Below are 26,006 nucleotides of genomic sequence, written 5' to 3'. Positions count from 1 at the left end.
ATTCACCTCTCCAAGATGTGAATCTCCCAGCGGGCCTCTGGTCTCTGGGTTGACTATGATGACTCTCACTCCTGGAAGGATCTTAGAGGAGGACATAAGAGGAGAGTTTAGCTTTATGTATAACACAACCACGTCTATTACCTCTCTGAGTCTGTGGCTAGTGTGAGCATCACGCACATCCTCTTATCTTTTGAGTCAATAATCAATACTTACAGTGCCTGACTCCATGAGAGGAAGACTCTGTGGCGCTCCTCGCTCCACCAGCCTCACCCTGAGGGACAAAAGACAGCCTGTAAATCATTCTGTTCGTTCTGACTGACACACCATTGTTTGTTCTCTCTGATTGGATCATGTAGTTGTCATGTAGTTGTCTTAGAGGTTCCAGCCTCACCTGTCGTGGCGCAGAGACTTCATGTCAACATAGACGGTGGAGGGGTCTGGTCCAGCCGTGCCCTGAGGACACATAGAGTAAAATGAACAGCCTGAAACTCGACTGAACCTGATGCTTTTTGGCCCGTTAGACCATCAATAAGTTGGCATTATCATTTAGTAATACTTAAGGTTGGCAGAGAGACACATTTCTGTAGAGTAGAATAAGGAGAAATGCATGAGGAAAATGAGATTTTACAAAAATAACTGCTAATGACTAAAAAAATGCATCTGCCACACAAGAATGAGTTGAATTAGAGAAAGTAAAATGTGCAGAATGAACCTATGAGATGATTCAGAGTGTTTGTATGGAACCAACCTGCATACAAATGGCCAGGTTGACCCTGGAGCCAAAGGCGGTGCTGACGGCGCGCGGCGACAGGCCGAGATCTTTGAAGAGCTTGGAGAAAGACTGTGTGAGAGCGAGGCGGGGACGCTCCTCTGCTATCACCACACAGCTCCGCACGCACGACAGGTTCAGACCCCGCGCCTGGAGACACACACGGCTAAAGGTTATTCACACTTTTAACAGTCGAGTGTAGAAGGAGTCTGACACAGACATGAACTCAGCATTAGTGAACGTTTTTATCCAAAGTGCTTTGAAAAGCCAGCAGAACAGACAGAGATACTGAGCTGCACTGAAACACAAGGAGCAGGTTTATGAGTTTAAAATAGATAAACTTTCACACTCTGCTTTTGCAGTATGGTCTGTTTGGAACAGTCTTTAGGTGTTTATAATGTGCTGGAGCATCCGTGTATATTTTGGTAACTGATTTTCTTTTTCAGAAACAGGTATCAAAACACAAAAAACAAGTGATTATTTGATTTACGTTTTAAAATACAACAATTAAAATTGAAATGCAAGGCGTTTTTCTTTTTCATGGTCCAAAGGGGTTGAGCAAAATTAAAGAAATGGTTTGATTTTGTATTTCATATAACAAAAAAACAAAAAACAAAAAAAACAAACAAGAAAACTCCAGAAATCATAAATGAAAAAGATTTTTTTTTCCACATGAGGTCATTTAAAAGACAAGAGGACCAAATGTATTGCCAGTGTTGCTTTAGCTCAGGATAACATAAAACCTACTCTCATATGTTTTTAGATTTGACAAAACACAACCTGCCATCCACAAAAATCTTACTGCAATCAAGTTAGCTGTCAAAACCAGCTGATGGTTTTGATGTTTGTTTTTGTTTTTCACAAACAGTAAAATAACACCAAATTTCTCAAATATGAATAAGCAGGTTTTGTTTAGTTTAGAATCAATTTTTTATACCTGTTTCTGAAAGGAAAAGAAAAAATCCAATATGAAAAAATGACCCTGACGTTCAGTTTTCTATTTATCATTCTTATCATTGTCATTCTCTGTCTCTCTTTGCCTTTAATTCTTATTATTTCTCTCTTGTCATTTCACTAATAGAGTCATAAAGTTAAGCTAAATGAAAATGATCGTTTTTAAATTAAATTAGACAGATGTTTATGTTTTTCCTTTGCTGCAGATAAGATTCCTGTGCAACCAATCTATCACTGTCGTTATATTATTAGAGTAATGACAGATTAGTTATTTCAAAAGGGAACAATATGTGGCAGATTTATTTTAGTTGTGAGTATGAGTGCGATATTCTGACCTTCAGCATCTCCGTCTGGGTGCCCAGGCCTTTGGTGCACAGCTCCATGACAGAGTAAGAGCAGAAGGTGTCTCTGATCTTGTACTGACTGAGTGTGCTCAGCCACAGAGGCAGCGAGCTCTCCAGCTCCAGCGGAGGTATAAGGATGGACTGGTGACCTGAGTAAACACTGGGCCAAAACAACAACACTCTTTACACCAACAACACCACATTTACAGGAACAGCATGCTATATGAACGATGAGATAGATTGTGTGTGTGTGAGTGTGTGTTACCTGGAGAGGCACCACAGGACAAAGCCCAGGCCACAGTACGGGTCCAGGCAGATGGCTATTTGGCGTGAGGAGTAGAGCTCACACTGCAGTTTAATGGAGCGGCACAGAGTACTGACTGCAGCATGAGACATCTGGCATAAACAAACAGACAGAAACTCTTAAAAATGATTTAAACCATGAGCAACTCTACGTGGTAAGAAAGGAAAGTCACTTTTTATACAAATACTGTCTGTCACATGTCTACAGCTGTATGAACACATCAGCCTTTAACCTGGTCAATTAAAGTGATGATAATGTATAAGGATTGACTGATTATTAGCATGGCCAGTTATTGGATCTTATAATTTTTACGATTATTTGAATCTGTGTTTTTTAAAATCAGATTACTACTTTAAACCTACGCTTGAAGGGATTTCAGTAGTCAGTAGTTTTACTTTATAAAAGCTTTGTTTTTATTTATTGAAATTTTCAGTTAACCTTAAGAAATGCTGCTGGCACTTTTTGTTTTAAGATAATACTGAAAAGTACTATTTTAAATCAAAATATATTTAAGATAAGACAAAATATTCCTTTATCAGTCCCACAATGGGGAAATTTTCAGTCAGTAGTTTCCTTCATTTCTAATAATCAGTATCTGCCCTAACAAAAAATACCCCTCATAATTTATGTGTGCAACATCAACTCTCCTATACCTACATATCTTACCGCCTTGTCACCTTCAATTCAACGATGTACATTCACTTCATGAATCTAAGCTTCAAAAGCATGATTGACTTTGAGCATTTATGTTAAGGATCTCATCCAAACATGTTTTAAAGACATAAATTTACTCTGCTTTGAATAATAATTTGTATCAGGATGTGGCTTGTCAGTGTTTGTGCTCAAATGTCCACATCACATCTGCGTAAGTTGCATTTTGGACCATGACTGGCTTTTAAATTAATAAATATAAAATTAATATTTAATATAATTAAATTAATTAAATTAATATAAAATTATGCTCATACATAGACGTAAACTAAAATTTTATGATGTGTTAAAGTACTTTACCTTGACTCCAGTCAACATGCCTGTGGTGGACACACTGAAGTCCAGGTAGGCCAGCATCTCAGCTGTTGGGGGCTTATAAATGTGCGGAGGCCGCTTTCTGGGGAGATCATCTGGGAGGGAAGTAGATTTTGGTTATTTTCTTACTGGAAAAATAAATCACACACTTCTACTGTCTTGCTGTTTTTGTTATTGTTTGCTACTGGGAATGTGCTTCAACCTGATAATTGCTCAGCACTTCTGTTGAGTGGGAGGCTAGTATCATTTCATTGCACCTGGTCATTTCACAACACATTTGAAAAACTATCAATTCATTTTCAACTCATGACACCCACATGATATGCAAGACCCCCCTGCACTATCATTTTAAGAAATGGTTGAACGTTTGCTGAACATATCTGGGTGTAAAGAGAACAGCTTTTAGTCTCCACTGGGTTAAAATTAGGCAAAGACACCTTGTGGCCAGAAATGGAAAACACATCGTTTAGTTTCAAGTTTTTGTCCTAATTTGAACAGATCACAACACACCTGTATCGATGATGGTGGGCCATGTCTTGACGTTGACGCTGGCAGCAGCCTCCCTGGACCTGAGGATCCTCATGAGAGGCTGAGTGGTGAGGATGCAGGCTGCTTTGCTCACCTGTAACAGATAAACAAATGTATAAACAATTTAATTCAGCACACAAACAGGCATGCTTTCACAGTGACATCGGGTAGAAATGATAGAAATAAATGCCTTTTATTTTGAGTAACACCTGGAATGGAAGATCCATTCCAGGTGTTACTCAAAATAAAAGGCATTTAATGATTGTTATACTTTACTGAACCCCGAGGTAAAATTCAACAGAACGGAGGGTGTCGCAAACTGAACAGATCATAAAGCCCAGAGGGAAACTGTGATTTGAGATTTTTGGCTATATAAATAAAATTCAATTAACTGATGGAACAGAAGCACCATCGATCAGAAAATCAGTCACAGCAGTGTGCACTCACATCGATGATCATGCGGACAGTTGGGAGAGTAGCAGCCAGGTTCTGTGGGTGGGGCGGCCTCACTGTCACAGGGATCACCCCCGCATAAAGGCAGCCGTAAAAGGCAGCAATCAGGTCAATACCTGCAAAAATAAAAGACAAACAGTAAGCTTGTGAACTAAAATACAGGTTAAACAGCAGAGCGTTTTCTCTGTACATAATTACAAGAAAATAGGGAAAGCTGACTGTCCACAATAAAGAGGGTTGTGTGTATGTGTGTGTGTTTACCTGGGGGATAAAGCAGCACCACATTGTCTCCTGTGTTGAGACCGCCTCTCTCCATTAAGGTAGCTGTGATTTTCTCTGCTCTCTTGTGCAGCTGAGCACAAGTGGCTGTGCACACTGCCACCCCCTACAGCAGGAAGAGAGGAAGTACAGCTGAACACACACAACCAACAAAATGGATCACCATTAATAACATGATCACAGGGAGAAGACAGACTGTGCCTGCTTCAGGCTGCGAGAGTGATCGCGTTGAAGTGGAAGAGTATGAATGGCCCCTACACCTGCCACGTGGTTACGGAAAATGGCATCCTGCCCCGCTTTGGAAAAATTAACCTATGAGGTCAAAGGGAAATCTAATAAATTCAGCAAAATATGGGACATGTTTATGCAATTCCTGAAAAGTGATCAGGCTGAACACAATGAGTGAGACTGATCAATAAAACAGCAACACAGCTTCAAAAAAGTGCTTTACCTCTTAATAATATATATATTGTAATATTTCTTTAAATTATACATTCTTTATTAATATATTTATATATGTTAGTTTTCATTTTATTTTATTTTTTTCTCATTCTGTGTACCTTAATGTTTGATTTTAAGGGTGGGGAAGTGGGGTGTTTATACATGATAATGTATGTATGGCTATATGTTCTTTTGATATCAGCAAACAATAAATATGTTAAAAAAGGGACACCCATGTGTTATTTGTGCCATTTCTTTTATGTATTTTTTACAATTATCTTTTATAATAACTTCAGATTTATTCAGATTTATTGGTGTGTGTGTGTGTGTGTGTGTGTGTGTGTGTGTGTGTGTGTGTGTGTGTGTGTGTGTGTGTGTGTGTGTGCACACGCATGCATTTAACTTACCTTGGCATTGAGCAGCACATACAGGACATGGTCTGGGTCGGTTTGAGCTCTAAATTGCAGAGCTTCAGACAAGAACTGGTGCTGTTAAACAGAGAGTGTAATCATATAAACATCAGTGGTGAACTGACTAAATACATTTACCACAATAAAAACAAATACACAACGCTGCATCGGTGGCAAATAATAATCCATTTAAAAATTATCAACAGATGGCAACACATAAAAGCTCGCCTGAAAACAGTCAATACACCATCCAACCAACAGCAAAAAATAACCACTCCTCAGTGACAACAGATATATTTGTCAATTTCAAACAGACTTTGTGTGGAATAAAGACCAAGAAACATGTTAAAGAATGTTTAAAGATATTCTATGTCGCTTTTGACCTCTCACACAGAGACACACAAGCACACAACGGGAGTATAGGAGTGTCCAGAGAATATTTTCTTGCCAAGTGCAGGTCATGCTGGGACCATCTGCACCTGGCAGGAGGCAAATTGGAGCCACTGTCAAATACTAACAACCTATGGACCTTTCAGACAAAGGGTCAGGACAATTTTTAAAAGCTCTGATAGTACCTCACTGTACTATGTCTTAAACAAGGGAACCATCTACTGGCTATTTTTTACAATTAAATACATGGACAATATTAAATGCATTATTAGAGTCTTGATCAGTGGTGTCAATAAGCTGAGGAACTGGCCAGTCACAGGACTGGAAGAGACAAGGCGGGAAAAGCAAATCCATCCTTTATAGCCAGAAACCAACTGAACATTTGGCAACACATAAAAATAACAACAAAATAAAGCTCACACCATGACGTTTTTTGAACAAACAAATGTAATACACAGAAGTGTCACAATGCTCCGCATATTAAAATCACTGGGCGGATTCATCCTGGGTGCCACTCTCTCTCTCAGTCAGACAACAGGCCGTGCTCTGGTCAACAACCAATCAGGAGTCACATCATGCAGACCGGCTGCTCTGACCACTCATCAAGCCATGCTACACGTGGGAGCATCACAGTGAACACAGCGAGCAGAGGTGCACACTAAAATGTTCCAAATTAATAGTTTTATTATAAGATAAATGCATCCAAGTCTGCTTCACCAGAAAGAGACTTGCATTCACTTAGAGTAGATGACTTGATTAAATGCATTGCTGAGCTTTTGGTTTGGCAAAGCTAGTCGGCTGCTGGCCAACTTCCATCTTAAAAGGTGATGGCAGAGACAGTCGGCACTTAACTTCACTTTTAATGTATTACTGTTAATCAGTTAAAGTGTGTGGACCCCTGCTGGCCAAAGAGCCAGCCTGGACAGTCTCAATCTGTGTGCGTCGGGCCGAAGCTGCTGCTGGTGGCCATCAGGGTGTCACGGCTGCAAAAGCACATCTGACTGACAGAAGCAGCAGAAGCAAAGACGGGGTTGGGGGCCTGGCTAGAGCCTTACCATCATGGTGGGCCACATACAGAGCTAAAGCCCAACCCGAGCAAAGTAAAGGCAAAACAACAACAAGAGATTCAGGATGAGACATCAGATTCCATTTTCCACTCTTACAGCGTCATCTGCAACTTGGTGAATACAAGTTCAGTTTAAACATCAATTTCATTTAAAAAGATTTGTGTTTCATGTAATTACTGAATAGTATCTATAACATCTGCACACTGCCTCAAGGTAGAACTATGTTCTACATATAAAAAACAAAACTCAAAAACTGTGATAAATAAATAAATAAATAAATAATGTTATTGTAACATGTTAGGAGTCCCTAATCATGACCTAAGGGTTGGGCTGAGTTTCAACATCTGACTTTCAGTCAAATAAATGCTGTGAATGATGCCATATGTAATCATCTTTAAATGGGCAATTAGAGGACAGATGTAAGTTTAATATACGAAGATTTCTTTTGTCTTGTCCCAATACTCTCTGGGTAACAGAAAAATACAAAAGGTGTTGAAACTGTCCCCAGTCTTCCCTAAGAATGAAACTTAAGATTATTTTCATAATCAATACATTTGCTTATTATTTTCTGTTAGGCAAGAAAACAATGAAAACTTTCCATTACAATTTCCCACAGCATCATCAAAGTTGTTGTTTTGCTGACCAACAGTCCAAAAATCGAAGATATTAAGTTTACAATAATGTTAAGACAACAACTGAGAAGCTGGAACCATTATATAAGATATATCATTTTACTTGATAAATCACGTAAACATTTATTTGATTATAAAAATAGCTGCCAATCAACTAATCATTGCAACTCTAATAAAAATAATTATAATAGAGAATATCAATATAAAGTGACTAAGAATAGCAATAGTATAAAGTTTATTTAAATTTCTCTCACTGTCTAGGTGGAAATATTAGAGTGCTTCAGATAGAACAATTAACAGTAATATATAAATAAAAAAAGTCACTAAAAAAGAGCAGTAAATAATTACCACTTCTGACAATTACTCTAGGGTCAAAGTGTGGTCAAAGTATGGTTCAGAGCCTGTGTGGTTAAGAGTACCTTTCGGATCAAATCCTGGTCCTCCACTACACCCAGCTCTCTGCCTGTTGCCTGGGCGATCCGTTTCCCTGCCACCAAATTGCCGACCAGCATAGAGGCAGGACCGACATCCACTGAACAGATCAAAGATAAATCAGAGATACCAACAGCACAAACCACATAATGACATAATAATCCTCTTTTGCTATATTGATGATGATCAGAGACCGCCTACCTGGTTGTTTCTGGCGTGGTTTGGGCAGGTTGGTAACACAGGTGTGTGGGCACATCAGGATATTACAGGGGTGCAGATTTCCCTCCAGAAAGTTCTGCTTGGTTTCACAGATGTGGATGCCTCCTAGGGGCGTCTTTGGGAGGGTGTTGGCAGGGACGAGGGCCAGGCAGTACAGGCCGACCTGATGGATACTGTCGATAGCCTGAGCAGAAAATAGGCAGCATGTGATATAGTTTGATGAACGCAAAATTAACACAGTAGATCATAAAATGTCCTCACAAGAAAAGGCTGCTGCGACTTGTATAGTCAATGAAATGATTATTTTCAAGGGCACACAACTCTTTCAAACCAAACTAAAGACAGAACAAGAGTTAGTACAAATAAATGCCATCATTAAAAAGACCGGTATTGATTGAATATTCATATTAGGTGACAGTAAATATGTGATTTACCTGCAGGACTCGACTCATCCACTGGAAGCTGTCCTCCTCACTGGCATCAGGCCTCTGCTCTGCCACAATCACTATCCTCTCATCATAAAACACCGTCACTGAGAACACAGCGATCCTGCATGAATGACAACAGAAAAATGAGCTCTCACACACTTCAACACACAGGAAGCGGCTGCAGGACTTTCATGAGGCTGTTCAGTTGTGGGAGGATATACAAGAATTTCTATCATTTTATATGGACACATATTTCTGACATTGCCTTCTTTGAGGTCTCACCTCCCCCTGTAAACTGTTTTGACAGGTTCCACAGCTAACGCAGTGGCCACCAGGTCGTCGGCATTGTGGCGTCGCCCGCTCACCATCAGCAGCCCCTCAATCTTCCCCACAACAAACACCAGACTGCCCTGTGGAGCAAGACGGTTTCACTCAGCGAGGAAAACAGATATCACCAGTGAAATTTCAGAAAGCGAACCCTTTATTTGTGTGTGTAATTGTGTTATGCACATGTCTTACCGGTCCTACAAATCCAAGCAGGCCAGTGCGACTGAAAGGAATTTCTCCTATAGGTGCTCCGGCTTGGTTGACGGGGATCACCTAAAGATAAGCAATGAAATCAGAGATTGCACTCAAATATACACAGTATATATGTGATACTGCAGTTAAAAGTTTAGTTTAGAGGTAAATTATTGCCTAACAATATCTAAGCTAAAATATGTATTGGACAAAAATACACAGGGATTGACTGGAAACAGCTCTTTATGAGGCTTGCTATCAGTAAATGAGGGAATAAATTCAGTGTAACATTTTTATGATGATTGTGGCTCCATCTAGTGGATAAACTAAATCCATGTTGTCCTGTGCAGGTTTGTGGGGGACTGGAACCGATCTCAACACTAGAGTTGTCACAATCCCAGAATTTTTAAACTTCAATACAATACTAGCATTTAAAAAACGATACTTCAAACCTGATCTGATACCATGCCAAAAAGAGGCGCTGGTAACAGTTTTGTCAAATTTCAGATAGGAAAATAAGGACTGAACTAAGATCTTGAATAAACACTTAGATAATTTTTGACCGTTTCAGTCTTATAATACCATAATTAACTGAACTTGTATTGTTAGGTCAGCTGTGATTCGAACGCTGTTGCAAACTACATTCCTTGTCTCATATCAAATATCTATTTAAGAGCTAACAGCATGCTACGTTTTTTTAATACTCTAGTGATTCTAAAACCACTGGAGTCAAGCCCCTGAGGGGCACGGAGCCACTGTAGGGTGTCAGGGATGACCAGGGGAAAATACAGAGTGAAACTAAGTGGAATGATGACGATGATTTATGTGGGGAAGAGTTTGCTATCATATCAACCTTTATTTCACTTAAATTCGAATTGGATTTTTTTTATTAGTTGCCTCCTCTATAATTGTTGAACTTTGGGGTGGGAGGGGATTTCAGAAAAAAAAGTTTTAGAACCACTGTGTATCAACAATAGATATGGGATGAATCTTATAGCTCTTAAAAATGGGTTTTAACTTTGACAGACCTCAAATGTGTTCTTGGTGACACCTGGCAGTCCATAGTACATGGTGCCTCCAGCCCGAGAGTTGATCACAATCTCCCCTATTTCATCCGTCTTGCACAGCTGAGGAGGCCCATCTGGTTTCACAATGCACATCAGAGCTGAAACGCACACACACAGGTCACAATGTTAACATTACATGTTTATATACCTGAGTAAAAGATAATATGAAGTAAGGAATGTACAGTAACTGTGGAAGCTGCTGAACTTCTGCAGTGTCAATTAAAGCTAACTGCTAACCTCCAGGCATGATGTGACCCACATCCTGAACAGTGAGAGCAGAGTTCTTGTCCTCTGTGTTCACCCTGATCACCCCATGGCTCAGCCCGCCCATGGACAGGATGGCCCTGGCTGGTAGTGGAGCTCCTCGCGCACCAGGCCTGTGGAGAAGGCAAAAAGAGAAGTGAACAGGCCAGACAGGAAGGCAGCGCAAATGTTAACACATTGTTGAGGCCTGCTGATGCACAAAACAAGTCTCTGTGTTAAAGTGGTTTCAGTGTTCAGACAGAAAAAAATAGAGATCACAGTTTGGTTTAGCTGATTTACACTTAAAATAGTGAAATTACTTTTGCTTAGACTTCATTTTAACTTGAACTACAAGAGGTGTAATGTTAAACAGAGATGTGAAATTCTAAGACACATGCTCATGCCTGTTTATCTGTCTTCTTCTTATTTGTCTTTTTTGTTCCTCTTTCCTTCATGTCAGGTAGTCAGCTACATATTGTTTGTTACATGTCAAAACACAACATACATCCCATATTTTAAGATGCAGTAAATTAAAAGGAGCAGTATGTAAGATTTAGTGGCATCAAGCAGTGAGATTGTAGACTGCAACCAATTGATTACCCTTCATCTCACCCTCCCCTTCAAAGCCTGTAGGAGAAACTTCGGTGGCCACAACACTTGCAAAATAAGAAACCAGACCTATCTAGAGCCAGCATTCTGTTCTGGGCTACTGTAGAAACATGGTGGTGAAACAGGGCAGCCTCCACGGCTCATTCTAAGGTAACAAAATCACAACGATTCTTATTTTCAGGTAATTATACACAAATGAAAACATATTAAATTCCTGTCATATTCTACCAATAAATCCCTGTAAATCTATGCACCTTTGTGGCTTAATAGTGTGCATTTTGTGCAGTTACTTTTGTTGTTTACAGATAAAACAGCACTTGTTTTGAACTCCAGTATCAAAGCGTCTCTTCCCAGAGCATGTGAGTGTCTAGATGTGGCACAATACCTGCGTATGGCCACAGTTAGGGCCTCAGGAGAGGTGGCACATGGACAGATCACCTCAGGCTTCAGACCATGAGACTGGAACACATTCAGGAAGGCATCACATGACGACACAGACCCTAAGAACAAAAAACAAAACTTTACCAAAACAGGGTAGAAATATGAGAAATATGATAAGTGTCTTTATTACAAATGGACCATATTTGTGCAGGAGAAGTGACTCACATGGGTTTGCTCCATCAGCCACAATAAGCATACGTATGGAGGACAGGTTGGTGTCCTTCTGGTCCTTGTGGGCCATCATGGCCCAGTGGAGGTCACGGCACTTCACCAAGGCCACACGTGCTAACAGAGGGTGAGGGGAATATGTTATATATGGTGCACTTGTGCACTTGCATATTGTATTTACAGTATGTTTCACCAATTATATTTACTATATGATCTCTCCTCAACTTTTGTCACCAATTTATTTAACTTTATGGTCTTGCAGGTAGTCTTTGCTCATAATGTTGACAGTCGAATTCTAGATCAACATTTAAATGCTACACAGCATGTATTCACCCTGTTTAAAACCTGTCATTTCTGCACAGAAAAAGATTAAGCTGCACAAATATTTTGTATTCAACTACAGTACTTATAAAATTAGATTCCAGCAGTGGCTGTCTAGGATCATTTCCAACTGGTGTGATTCAAACATTTTCAACAACTCCAAGTCACTGTGAATTCCAAATTTATTGAAAAAAGATATATGTAATCAAAACCAAAATTCACAACATGTTTTATCTAAAAGAACATTCTGCTTTAACCCATATTTGCTGGTGTTTAGCCTTTTAAGTTAAAAAACTGTTAGTTGTCCTGCTTATTGCACACAAAGAAAGGCATGCACCTGTACTAACAGGGCAGTCTAACAGCACCATAAATTACATTTATATAACCAAAATAACAAAATATCTATTTTAGCTCTAATAAAATAGACCAGCTCATTTAATCCAACCAACCAATCACTTCAGAGGATTCTGTTTGAAGATTTTTTTTTTTTTTTAATTTCATTTTGCAGTGAGGATGCAGTGAAGACACTTGGGGCTTCATTTGACAACCTCAGTAAAAAGATTAAATTCAGTATTAAAATCTTTTAATATCATCCCCTTTTTTTTCCTAATATACGTTCTACAGGTTTAGATGTAAATTTAGATAAATAAATAAATGTAATATAAAATAAAGATTAGACATTAGCTGAACCTTTGTGAATGTGGACTCTCTGCACCCAGGACATGGGACATGCTTTCATGACAGCATATGGCACTGTGATGGTGTGGATTCTGTTCATGACACTCTGGAAAAAAAAATACACATATCGTCAGTGTTACACTGTGCTACATACCGAAGTTAAACTAGTCTAGATAAACAGTACAAATTGTTGCATTCAATCGTACCGTTAAAACGCCATGCCACAGGCCCATATCCTTCTTGCAGTCCAACACATTGACCAGTGTCTCCCCTACGACAGAAAACGCAAAAACATATAAATGAAGATGTGTGCAATGACCAGCTAACTGTGTAAAACATGCATAATTTAGGCACTAGCAAAAATGTCATTTTGTGGCCCATTAGAGTGCATATTCTCTCTAATGATGATCCTCGGCTAATCTTCTGAGGTGCCTCTCTTTGAGCAGGAGAGAGTGAAAATAAATTATGGGTCAGGCAGCCGATGAAACGTGCTGCTGAAATGCTCAGGAGAGGAGCACTTTTGAACTTAAATACCTAGTTTATAAAGCTAGAGTATCTACTGAGACAGAGAAGCAGGAGAGGTGTAAGTTACACAAGGCACTAAGCTCTGACCTTCACAGTAGTTACAGGCCTGCGTCAGGGCTTGACAGTGGGTCAGCATAGAGATCTTGGACACAGCAACTCCCATCACTGTCCCCTCTTTACTGGCTTTGTACTGTGGTGGAAGAAACACACACACAAACACTGACAGAGTTAAATGAGAGCACAACCCACCTGAAAACAAACCAATCATAACAATCATCAATATATTTCATACATAAGGTATATACATATCACATATATTTCACACATTTCATATTTCTATTAACATGAATGTTCCTCATTTATTTTATTTGTTTTGCATTTCTTGTATTACGAGCCTCTGTGAATCCTGAATAATGTTCTTATGATAACTTTATAACTACAATCTTATATTCTGTTTTTAGAGTGAGTGTGTAAAATCTGTGCAGTGCCTACAGATGAAAAATAGACTCTTGGCTAACTGGAGCACTTACAGCAATGTTTATTATTTTATTATGCATTTATCTGTTAGATAAACCAACAAATAAAACAGGTATTATATGTTTTCCAAAGTTGTTTAAATAACAAGTTTAAATCGCTTTTCCAAGTTTGTCATGCAGGAAGTTGCACAGTTTTGGGGCAGTATTGGCTCAGTCACACTGTGACTCATTTACATAACATATTGTACATATTTTATAGCATTTTTTCATATTTTATTTTTTTAATTTCTGCTTCTTGACTTGCAATACTTGCTTTTTATCTTACATACTATGTTTGTTTGCTTTAATCTGGTGTAACCATAGTAGAAATGTGAAAAATTGACGGGGTATTTTGAAGCGTACCTCAATGTAGGCTGTATCTGTGTTGGCGGTGGGAATGTGAGGCTGCCAGTCTTTGGATGGTTTGGTCAGGTACTTGGTGTCCGTCACTACCCATTTCATCCTCGGCCACCCTGGTGAACAAAATCACAAAATCACAACACCACAAAGAAACATACAAAGATATTTTAGCTGACACTAAGCAAAAACAAAGTGTGGTAAGCTGAACTAATTTGGAGCCGACCTAAATTGACAGAGTTCACCTTGCAACCTCATGGCCAAAGGTGAACAGCCGATACTTTACAAGTAGAGTGATCACAGAGCCGCCCACTCACACACCGTGGCCCTAAATTAGTCAATGAACATCACACTGTATATTTTCTTTACTGAGTCAAGCTAATGGCTCCCACTGAGACTGAGTAAGAGGCGACTGCTGCTGAGCAAGCAGCATTTGGACTGACTGACCTTTGAACTGGATGATCTCTCCGTTTGGTGTCTTGGGCAGCCCTTTGAGACACACCTCACTGGTCAGCGCCAGACTAACACCACAGCTGCCCAGTAGGAAGCCAATCTGCTGGCTGCCTGCATCCTATGGAGAGAAACAAGGGTCAAGAGACTTCTGGACAATATACACAACTGTGACAATTAAAAACCACACATAGACCCCAGCTGTCAATATCCTGATCAAAATAAATCCATATTTTCCATATGGCCATGTGAGTAATTAAGTGTTTGCCCTTAGTTACTTGTAAGTATTATCTTATGTGTTGCTAGAAGGTCTTTTCTAACCATTTGCCTCTGAAAACTTTAAGGGACCCATAAGAGTCCCTTACAAGTGAAATAATTTGTGGAACATAAGACAATGCAATATATTCATATTTCTTCACATCTTCATCTACTGTTCGTTTCACAGCAGATTTCTCACACTGTTTTTGTCAGTTACTTCTTGCTACATCTCCTGGTTGTGTGTATTTGTTATAAATGAGTTAAATATACTTTGGATTATGTGTTTGTGCTCTCCATATTCTCTAAGAAAAACAACATTCTCATCTTCTGTCCAGTTTGGCTTTCTTTTCTTTTTGTTTTGTCTTTGTTGTCCATTTTGGAGAAGCTAGCCAACACGGACAATAATGCTGTCAAGTAACATTAAACAATGATGATGTGAATGAAGTGTAACCATGGAAACTGCTATGAAAAACTACTGTGACAGTCTCGGTCTAAACACCATCACTACAGAGGAAGGGAATCATTACCTGTCGTGACAGTGGTACCTCAATGGGCACAGGAATGACCTCAGCTAACAGGCAGCCATAGAAAGCCACCCAGAACATGCCAGGGTCACTGTTTGGATACACCAGCGCCACCTAAGAAACAGAAAAACCCAGTTTCTGCAGTGTGTTCCTTTATACTTTAAGTACTGAGTGATGACTGACAGAGTCTTACCCGATCTCCAGGTTGTAGGACAGGTTCTGTCTTTGTGCCCAGTTTGTTCAGCAGTGTATAGGCCAGTTTCAGACTGCGACTCCATAGTTTGCCTGTGGAAAAGAAAAGCAAATGATGATTTTAAAATGTCCTGTCTGTTGTCCTTTTATTAATGTTGTATAACTGATCCTGGAGAGTTGAACTCCACAACCCACTATAGCTCCACACTAGAGGAAATGTAGGTGTTGTTCTTTTCAGGCCAACAAATATTTATTCAGTCGAGCCAGCTCATATGTAAGAGATACATCTCACATTTACATTTGGTGGACACAACAACACGAACTTCATGAACTGAGGAGTTGAACAAAACCTTTGCCGTTTACTGTCTACATTAACATTTGTATGAGTCAAAGTTTTGCTCACCATATGTGAGTGTGTAGAGGGGTTTGCCTGTGATGTCCAGAGCAGTAAGGGCAGGGCTCTTGGCCTGGGTGGCCCCCCAGCGGGCCAGGGCAGCCTGCAGGGCAGGAGGCCAGTTACTGACCACTCCGAGGGGCTCCCCCTTCACTGGGATGATTTGACGTCCCTCTGGCTTTGGGGTGTTGGGGTCCGGCTGGGGCACTGTACGACAACAGAGGTACAGATGAGAGGGGAGGCAGTGGACGATTAGGAGAAGATATGAATAGTCCTTCAATAACACAGTGGGCAACACAACTAATATGTCACAAAAATGATGGTAGATTATAATGTGTGGGCAATGAGTAAATTTGTCACCGGCCAACAGCCAAGAAGAGTCTCATGCAAAATTAATTCCTCAACAGTGTGATTTAGTTTAAAATTATACTTCTCTCTGGCTAGTGCAAAATGGTAGATACATTAATTTTGGCCATTTTTTCTGTTGCACTTCCATTAATTATACATTAACAGTGTTAGTGATGGACAGATTATTTGGCATTTTGAGGTAATCTGCATAACAAAACAATTTGCAGTACCTAGCTAGTGTATAGAATAATGCAGTTGAATGGCATAGCTTCTGACAAACTGTATGTCACACTCCTTAAACATCGGTCACTATTTCTTGAAAATCAACCCCCTACAGCAGACCAATGGACTAATGGACTGGGACGGGTATACACATTGATGGCACTATTTTAAATTTGAAATATTATTTTTGTGCAGGGATGGTCACCTGTAATAGATTAATAGATATCTTCTTGAAATATTTTTTGCCCCTCTTAAGAACTTTGATCTAAAGATCTAATGTTACCAAAAGTAATATAAAAAAACAGTTTAAAAAAAAATATGAACCACTGTATGAATGGAGCAACCCACCCCATATGTCCTGATAAATGATAATGAGCTCATGTGAATAAGGAAGGTGTTTATACCTGTGATTATCACAGTTTTTTTACCCATTTTCTTTTACAATAAAAGGAAAAACATGACTGCATATACACTCTATGTGCCTCACCTTCTACAATCTCCTCGGAGTCATCAACGAAGAATTCACTGAGTGGTGGTCTCTTCGGCCGTTTGAGCGTGTTTAACAGCTGCTGGATCTTGGTGGACACCCTGCTGCTGACAGGCACGCCTGGACAAACACCGAGAACAGCCACCGTCACAAACACATGTAAACAAACAACAAAAAGAAACCATGCGCACCCACACATGCATTTCTATTCTAACACAGAGCTCTACTTCATCACACGCACTCACACTGGCAGAACCCTACGCACTAGCACACAGTCAGGACCAGAATCAGCAGCAGGAAAGATTCAAAAGGGAAAATTGGTACTTGAAGGGGACACAGATTGGACAATCTTTAGGAAAATAATTTAAGGAGTTTCTCTAAGTCTAAATCTATGACACAAGACAAACATGAAGACAGATAGACAAACACCAGTATGGAAAGCAAGCTGACTGGGCCTCTTCAGCATCCCTCCCCTTCCCCAGGTTCGATTTATATTACCTTTTCTTTTTCCTTTTTTAAATGAAAGGCAAGACAGGGACAGGATTAATGGACCCAAAAGAAAGAACACAAAATATCTGTCATTAGCAGCGTTCACCACACAGTGAAATGAGGACGGTGTTCAAGATGATTCTGGGAGAACATGGGCAGATTCTCTGATTTGAATGCCCTCCAATCAGCTTCGTCACCGCATATGATCAATGCAAAACAGAAAATGTCACTCAACTGACATGAACAGATTAGAACAGGCAAATAGTTAAACCTCCCAAATCTGAAGATCAACAACCAGATGAAAGCAACCACTTTTCAGGAACAGAAGTAAGATTATTGGTGATTTTTCTCCAGAAGTGTACACCCTGATACAAACATTTATACCACCAACAGACATTTATTATCGTGCTGTCTTGTGTAAGTGTGTGTGTACCGTCAGCGGTATCCAGCATGCTGGAGCGACTCTGTCCACGGCTCATGCCCCTGACCGCTGGAGGCAGGTCCACCCTGGACCCTCTCTCCTGGGGCGTGGAGGATGTCACATCTGGGGGGACACTGTTTTCTAAAGAAGAAGAGAAAGTGAGCGTCATAAAAGAGAACAACAGCCAACCACCACTGTTATTTTTCAGTTAGTATTAGACATGTATTTATCAGTGAAGTTTACCGATGCGTGTATGAGCCAGTACATCGGCCAACACAGAAGCAGCGGGCTGGATCTGGGGCTGTGGCTGGGTCTTGGGCTCTCCATGGGAGAGGGTGGAGGAAGCAGACGAGGACGTGGAGGAGCTTTGGACGGAACGGTTGATCCAGTAGTCAGGGCTCTGCAGACTTTGGGCTAGAACTGCACTGAGAGCTGCCTTTCTGCGCAGGGAGCCCTCATCCTCTGATGCAGAAGATGTGTCTGATGTAAAGAGAAAATCTGGATTATTTTGGTGTTTTGTTTTCATTGTGGTATGTGATTTTATTGTTTTCACGGTAATGGTATGTATCATGATACAATAATTCTCCTGTAAATTCAATTGAGGAAATTTAAAATAATTTGGAACTTCCATACAACTCAAAAAAAGCGCTTGCCTGACATGAGAGTGTACTTATGTACAAAGGAATCAGAACAGTTAAACTAACATTATTTCAAAATGGAAGCTTCGTGCTTCCAAATGAGAACAAACATTTTAAGTGTTCCAGGTTTCACAGTTAACAGGTGCAAATAAATGCCAGCCTGTTTGGGATGCCTCCTTCTTTGTATTTACAATTTCACTCTCCTCCTCCATATTTTCTTGTCACTCCTCTCCTGTGGCAGTTGGCAAACCAGCTTAGAAGTGCATTACTGCAACAAACTGTCGCTCTCACGACGTGTAACAACATGGTAAGTCCAGCTGCCCGAATCACGTTATCTTGAGAGGCAGCTGGATTTAGGAGATCATGTGAGAATAGCTTCCACAGTGGAGACGATATTGCCAAAACTAATTCACATTTCTACTGTCACATAGTATAGACCATAATAACAACCAACCCTACTCTGGGGGTGAGAAATCTAGTTTACCTGGAGGTGTGCAGGTATCTATGGGAGACTGGACAAAGGCTGAGCGTCTCTTGGTTGGCATGGGCAGTGCCATCTTCTCTTCTTTGTGTTTGGCCAGTGCTGCCTGCACAGCCTCTGTGTGGATGTCTACATAAACAGTAAGAATAAACAGAGTGAGACAAACAGGTGAGGTAGACAGACAGAAAGATATTGACATATTTCAGTGTGGTTTGTTTAAGTGTGTGTATTTTATATACCCTGTATCATTCATTTTGACCCCGGCCTCCCATTCATTATTATCAGACTCTCTTAACGATGCCCAACACACATTTGAAATCAGTACTCCAAGCCAGCTTTAAATCATAAACCCTTAAACCACTGCAAGCAAATGAACCAAACATGCTAACAGAGTTTGCAAATTGCCTCCCTTCGCCCCAACAACATGATGTCCAAAATATAATATAATATAATCATGTCCACAAACTTATTTTGTTTATTTTATTTTTTGTTGTTGTTGTTTTATGCCAATTTTAACTACCCCTTCATATCCAATTGAAATGAAACTTCAGCACTTGAGTAAAACACAGGCAAAACTGACAGTGCCCATTTCCATCAGGGGCATTAAAGACCAATTTGAAATGACAGAAGAACTGTTGAGTTTATGTCCAAAGCACGGTAAATAAAAAAAATAAATAACATAAACTGCTGTTTGCATTTTTCTGTTAAGTGTTACAAAAACATAATAGTATTGGAAATAAAGATATTGCGTTTTCTTGTAGTACTTGAACACTGAAGTGACCCACCAATGCAATGACTATACCAGCAGTGGGCCCCAGGCCAATATGTGTTTGAGACCCCTGGCCTAGTGGTTCATTCTCAGCTACAAGAACATAGGAGTATGTTGAAATAATTTTCCAGGACAACATCAAATTTTCCAGGGCATTTTACTTTTCCCCTTATTTTCCATACGTTCTCCATGACTGGAAAAATAGTCAACCGTTTTCCAGGTTGCGTGGGAACCCTGTGCATATATGGTGTGTACCTGATCTGTAGCGCTCATCCCTGGCCCCTCCGCTGCGGTGTGCACGGTGGTGTCTAGAGGCTGAAGATGTGGAGGGGCCTGGAGCCTCAGGACTGGGGCTGGGGTCGGCACTGTGGCCCGGGGAAAGCTGCACATCTGGCAGAGACAGATCCACATCTACAGAACAGAGGCAGGTATGTGCAAAGTCAATAAAAACACATGTAGGGTAACATTAATAAACAACACATTAACATGAGCTTTTGGGAAGCTGCACACTTTTTCTTTACATAATACCATTACAGCTACATGTAGGTATAAATATTATATGACACTCCGAGAAGCTCTCTAAATTTAACCTCACTACAGAGCCTCTGAGCATGAAGTGAAATAAGGACATGTACTTGACTGATGCAACTTACACTGTTAACGCAGTACATGAAACTAGGCTGGATTCGAGCAAATGTATTTTTAGTCAACTGTCCTCTCCCCCCAGAGGGCCTTGGCAACAGAGCCTCTGAGGAGATGATGGCTCAGAGGGATAAGGAGGACTGGGGGGACAGGAGAAGGAGCAGGAGGTGACCTTCAAAGCTTCAAAATACTGCCATCCAGGACAAGCTGTCCATAACACAACAGAAAGCAGAACCCACTAACAACCATGGGGATTTAATTAAAGTGTAACATATGGAAATTATTCATGAGATTTAGATTTTTGCAGTCCTTTTCAATTTCCTGTGTGCTCAAGCCAAAAAACAGGCCAAGGTTACATTAGCAGAGAGGGGAGTCAAGTATTCCACATTTTAAATTAGCTCACAGTGACACATCAAGAAGGACTTTTTCATGCCGATGCTAATGTGGTGCAATTTTTCCTGAGGAAACACCACACCCTCATGCAAGTCAGCTGACTGAAAAAACTGAACAGATCAGCTTACAAATGAGGACAGAGGTGACTGGCTCATACTGTAGTAGTACAGTGAAACTCTGATACTTCCCTACTTCTGTTACTGCTTGTAAACTGACTGTGGTTTAAGCTCATTGTCTTCATGGGTTCACAGTTGACAGCACAGACTCTGAGGCACACAGTGGTTTTGTTATTCTGGGGATTTCCTACAGCGGTGTAGTTATTATAGAAGTTGTTAGATGTTTCGGTGTGATTGGTTGTTACATGTGCAATTCACATTTTGGCCACTAGAGTGCCACAGAAAGCCAGAAATTCTCTTGGACAACTTGGACAAAGAGTGTCACAATCACACTGGACACACAGTGAAGTTACTGGAGTAAAACTTCACATTTAAAACCACACTCATCTTTGAGACTTTTTCATATATATGTGATAAAGAAATACAACCACACCCAGCAACTGCAATATTTTGGAGTCGCCCCTGCAGGAGGTTTCACTGTCGGTGACTCAGACTGATGCACTAGTTTTTCCTCACTACCAGTATGAAGGCTGATACTGATACAGTGGAAATCTAACAAGCCTCCATCACATTCTCAATGGGTGGTAACTGTTATGGCATATTTGAAGCTAAAAAATACTTTCATACTCAACAAGAGGCTCGACAGAGAGGTCTGGCAGCCATATCTCTTTTACTTTGGACATAAATTTGTATCTAAACAGCAGAGTTTGTCCCTCTGATCCCCACACCCCTTCTCATTCTCATGCATGAACACACACAGGCACACATGGATATAGATGTGCAATGTATGTTATTTTATCATTACACTTTGTTTCTAGTTATAATCTGCTGTCATAACCATCTCACGACACCTGTCATGAACATGACATTTATAAATGTATAAATAAATACTGTTATACAGGTGTCATTCAATCAAATCTTTTTTTTTTTTTAATGCAACATTGATAGTGTTTGAGCTTGTAAGTTAAGCACTTGAATACTGCACTGTAACTGGCCTTATAACATTTAATGACATCTTTATGTCAAATGGTACCACTTTACTTTAAGTCCAAGAAATTATTAATGACACCGTTACAAAAGCATTTGACAGTGTAACAAACTTAATGACATCTTTATGACATGTCCAAAATATACCACTTTACTTGATGTCAATGAAAACATTCATGACTTACTTATAACCAGTGTCAAAACCAACCACATATGACAGTGTAATGTCATGTTAAAACATAAACCTAAACAGTATCTTTAAGTTTGATAATGGCAAGTTGTCATGACAAAGACACTGACAGGTCATCTTGTTTTGATAAATGTCAAGCTGTCCTAACAAGGTCGATCTTGCAAGAAAAATAACATAATTGACCAAATGACACTTAATGACAATGGTCATAAATATTCATAAATACACCTCATGTTCATGACAGGTGCCATGACATTGTTATGACAGGATAGTGACAGCCTTATATACACACCCCACCAAGTAAAATGTTACCCATTTTATTTATTTTATTTTATTTACTTTATATTTGTTCATGCTGTTAGGTACAGTTACTTTGTGCTGTGTTTTGTGATACACTGTCTTGACTTTATCTATTTTTTAAAGTTTCAGTAAGAAGATTTAAAAAAAAAAAAAAAAAAAAAAAAGTGATTCTCTACACAGATGAGAACGAACCTTCGGCTTCCAGTCATGAGTTGATGAGTTTTTATGGCATAATTACTCGAAAGTTTCAGCATCATGGAGTGACTAATACCCAGAATGCTGAAAGATTATGTGAAAATTAGGCAAGAAAGAAGAGAATAAGTTCTTAGAAGTGAGCTCTGGGTTTCTGCAGGTTTAAACAAGTTAAATTTAAGACTTTTAACAACCTTTTAAGGACCATCATGAGAGTAATTTAAGACCTCTATCAAATCCATGCTGGCAGAAAAGTACAATTTGCATCAGTGGTTATTGAGTATGTTGGTTTTATTTTGTAAATTTTCCCATAAACACATTTAACACTGAGACGTGAATGCAACTTTATAAAAGTAAAGTTAATGCCATCAATCAATCAATTTTTAAGACCCGTCAAATTTGTATTTAAGTCATTTTAAGGGATACAGTTCAGATTATTGGTTTTAAGACACTTTAAGGACCTTGAGAAACTCTGTAAATGAGGAGAAAGCAAAGAGTAGTGGAAGAGTTGGTCTTACTTGGCAAATGTTGGATGTAGGAGGCCAGCAGCTTGGCTTTCTTTTTCTCATAGCCCTTCTGTGTGATGTCACCTAGGAGAGAGGACAGCAACACCACACCGTTACGTTAGTCATAATTACCACACAAACACCAGTCAACTGCACACACACAAAAACACACACACATAAACCAGATAAAGTACACACAACACCCCTCTGACACACACTAGCCTCTGCTTTAGCTAATACATTTGCAGGGGTTGAGTCATAATAATAATCCTCTTTAAACCAAATCTACTGAACTCCACATGTTGACGGCTCAGTCCATTTACAACTAGGCAAGGAGATAACACCATTGTTTGGTCTTACATTAGCCCCGGTGAACAAACATGATGAGAGCACAGAAACCTCCTCTGGGCTACAAAACCCAAATATGATTGTGCCAACTAGCAGATAAAGTGCACCAGGATTAGAACAATGGCAAAACTGAAGGCTATCTGGAACAGTTGGGATAGTAAGCAGAGCAAAAAGGAAGCCATGTGAGACAGTTTCACATGGGACTCAACCATTTATCTCCTCCACCCCTCCTCCACTTTTCCCACTGTACACCAGCCCCACCCCTTCCCTTCCTCATTCGGCCTTGGACTGGCAGGATTCCCACCGCTTCCAGAGCTTGTTGGAGAGCAGCAGAGGCGAGACAAAGTCCACTTAACTAGGACCCAAAAACAAATAAAACATGCATTCAAGACACACCCTATTCAGTTAACTAGTATACATGCACACTTCCCTTATACACACAAACAATCCCACTGCTGCAAACTATCTGAGTTATTCCCCTTCCTCTGTGGTCAGTGATAACACCGTATGCTATGTCAAGTGCAACGTGCCAAAGGACTGCTTAGCCTCAATCCCGACACCTCCTCCTCCATACTCTGACCAGTGACAACAAGTCACCAGCTGAGAGGAGGAGAAAAAGGAGAAAATCAAAGATAACAGGGAGAAGGTTGCGGTGGGGGGTCACTGGCAGATGTATGTATGAATTAAGATTGTCAAAAAATAAATAAAATAAAATAAAATACAATTGATATCTAAGCCTCATTTTCACTTAAAGTACCCAGACCCTTTAGAAGTACTTCTCAAGGAACTGAAAGGTTCCTTCAAAGGCTTGTTGCCTGTTTTTCCACTGTAGTCTAAAGACCTACGATCATCAGGCCATTTATTGCACTGATGTATGAAAAAGAATTATCTATTTTCTACATTTCATTCTTGTGTGTGACTATACAGCAACTCTGATGCCATATTAAACTAGGGCTGCTACTAACAATTATTTCCATTATTAATTATTTTCTCAATTAATCAATTAGTTGTTTGGTGCATACAATGTTAGAAAATTGTTTAAAAAAAAAAAAGTTCCCCAAAGTCTAAAGTGGTGCCCCCAGTTGTCTTCTTTTTCCACAACCCAAACATATTCAGTTTATTATGACAGAGAATGAACATATTGAGATTGAGATTTGAGAAGCTGAACTCTTTAGATTAACAATTTAGATTACCAAAACTGCAACAAACTTTGTCGTTGGCACATCTGTTGTATACTTTCTTCTGTAACTTTATGCCAGTGTGTTGAAGCCAAATGAACAACAACAACAAAAAAAACTACCTTTTTTGCAGTTTCTGATTTTTAGTTTTTTAATTTTGGCTGAAATAAATTGCTGCGAGTTCCTGTACCTTTGGAAAGAATTACTCCCTGACCAGGGACTTTTTGAGGGGGGTGAAATAACGTCCCTGAAACTTAATTTAGACTCGGATCCCTGTGGTGAAAATATTCTGCAAAGGTTCCTTGCCAGGGGAAAGTTCCAGTGATGGAAAGATATCTTTTTTGATAGTAGGTGTTTAAATTGATACAATACTAATACTCAATAGTATCTAAAGAGCCAAAGCTATCAAAAAAGATCTAAGTGCTCATTCAAGATGTTAGTTCAGTTCAGTCTTTATTATCCTGCCTGAAAGAAAAAAAATATCCTATTTTGTGAGCCTAGGACTCTTTTTCTTTTTGCAATAGTATCAAAAGACGTATCAAGTGTATTGTTTTTTATAGTAGTATTATATCAGTTTTAAATCAGTAACAGCTCTAGTATAAACCAACAATGGAAAGAAAGTGAGGAAAGAGAGAGGGAGCTAAAGTTCAACAGCAGATTGGAGGGTGGTGGGCTGGATAACCCAGCACTGGGTGGGGGAGTCCCATGTGTGCAACTCATGTTCATGTTCATGTTCTGCATGTTGTGTCTTTAAACTTTCTCACACTCTGGTCACTATCCACCAGTGGCATTTGCCTGGAAAAACAACAGAATCAGCCGGGTTCCCCCTTAGGATTGAGTGTGTTTTAAGTATGAAGTTGAGTTTGAGTTCTGCATATTTCTGATCCTTCCTGTGCAAAGAACTACTGAGATTTCACAACACTGTGAAATCATGAGAAATACTGGAAGGGGGAGGCTACACAGTGAGTGCACATTATTTGCAGAGGGGAAAAATGCAAAACAAAGTCAGAGAGACAGTTTTAGAGAGAGGGAGTGTGTGATTGAGTGCCGAGCGCTTTGTCATTCTCTGCATAAAACAAGCTCAAATGGGGTGGCCAGCATTCAGCTCTGACTTCATGCCTGGGTACACACACAGGCCTCAAATCTCCTCGGGACAAAAAAAACAGCAGCAAATGCGTGTTAGAGTCTCTTTTACTTTGTTTCTCCTTTTCTTAGGCATGCCATGGGCTTGTTTATGTAGAGGAAAACACTCAGAGACAGACATGCTAGCACAGCAATCAGCAGCAAATTGATTGTAGTGGACTGGAGCGTCATTGTTGTTGGAGACGGGGTTCTGGTGCCCGAGTGGTGCCCGGAGGGGAG

General features: G+C 39.9%; 1 protein-coding gene across 1 annotated transcript in view; it reads right to left on the bottom strand.

Moving 5' to 3' along the window:
* dip2ba (DIP2 acetate--CoA ligase B (putative)a) overlaps positions 1–26,006 on the bottom strand; it is a 56,312-nt gene that overhangs the window by 2,662 nt on the left and 27,644 nt on the right. Inside the window, exons 2-35 of the mRNA XM_084721247.1 lie at positions 23,131–23,202; positions 20,048–20,203; positions 19,027–19,152; positions 18,145–18,384; positions 17,917–18,057; positions 16,995–17,114; positions 15,947–16,144; positions 15,545–15,636; positions 15,355–15,465; positions 14,567–14,690; positions 14,126–14,235; positions 13,335–13,437; positions 12,929–12,993; positions 12,735–12,828; positions 11,721–11,840; positions 11,500–11,614; positions 10,500–10,639; positions 10,224–10,360; positions 9,196–9,276; positions 8,959–9,086; positions 8,683–8,797; positions 8,231–8,432; positions 8,017–8,129; positions 5,506–5,586; positions 4,640–4,763; positions 4,373–4,494; positions 3,908–4,019; positions 3,383–3,492; positions 2,333–2,463; positions 2,059–2,227; positions 749–919; positions 392–453; positions 214–271; positions 7–81 (exon numbers count right to left, since the gene is read on the bottom strand). Of these exons, the coding sequence (XP_084577373.1) occupies positions 7–81; positions 214–271; positions 392–453; positions 749–919; positions 2,059–2,227; positions 2,333–2,463; positions 3,383–3,492; positions 3,908–4,019; positions 4,373–4,494; positions 4,640–4,763; positions 5,506–5,586; positions 8,017–8,129; positions 8,231–8,432; positions 8,683–8,797; positions 8,959–9,086; positions 9,196–9,276; positions 10,224–10,360; positions 10,500–10,639; positions 11,500–11,614; positions 11,721–11,840; positions 12,735–12,828; positions 12,929–12,993; positions 13,335–13,437; positions 14,126–14,235; positions 14,567–14,690; positions 15,355–15,465; positions 15,545–15,636; positions 15,947–16,144; positions 16,995–17,114; positions 17,917–18,057; positions 18,145–18,384; positions 19,027–19,152; positions 20,048–20,203; positions 23,131–23,202 (4,118 nt within the window). The remainder of the gene's footprint in view (positions 1–6; positions 82–213; positions 272–391; positions 454–748; positions 920–2,058; positions 2,228–2,332; positions 2,464–3,382; positions 3,493–3,907; positions 4,020–4,372; positions 4,495–4,639; positions 4,764–5,505; positions 5,587–8,016; positions 8,130–8,230; positions 8,433–8,682; positions 8,798–8,958; positions 9,087–9,195; positions 9,277–10,223; positions 10,361–10,499; positions 10,640–11,499; positions 11,615–11,720; positions 11,841–12,734; positions 12,829–12,928; positions 12,994–13,334; positions 13,438–14,125; positions 14,236–14,566; positions 14,691–15,354; positions 15,466–15,544; positions 15,637–15,946; positions 16,145–16,994; positions 17,115–17,916; positions 18,058–18,144; positions 18,385–19,026; positions 19,153–20,047; positions 20,204–23,130; positions 23,203–26,006) is intronic.

This window comes from Lutjanus erythropterus, chromosome 6 (assembly GCF_056507025.1).
Source record: "Lutjanus erythropterus isolate fLutEry1 chromosome 6, fLutEry1.hap2, whole genome shotgun sequence".
NCBI classification, from domain to species: Eukaryota; Metazoa; Chordata; class Actinopteri; order Lutjaniformes; family Lutjanidae; genus Lutjanus; species Lutjanus erythropterus.
Note: the sequence above shows the minus strand (reverse complement) of the source record. Positions and strands in the feature narration are given on the sequence as shown.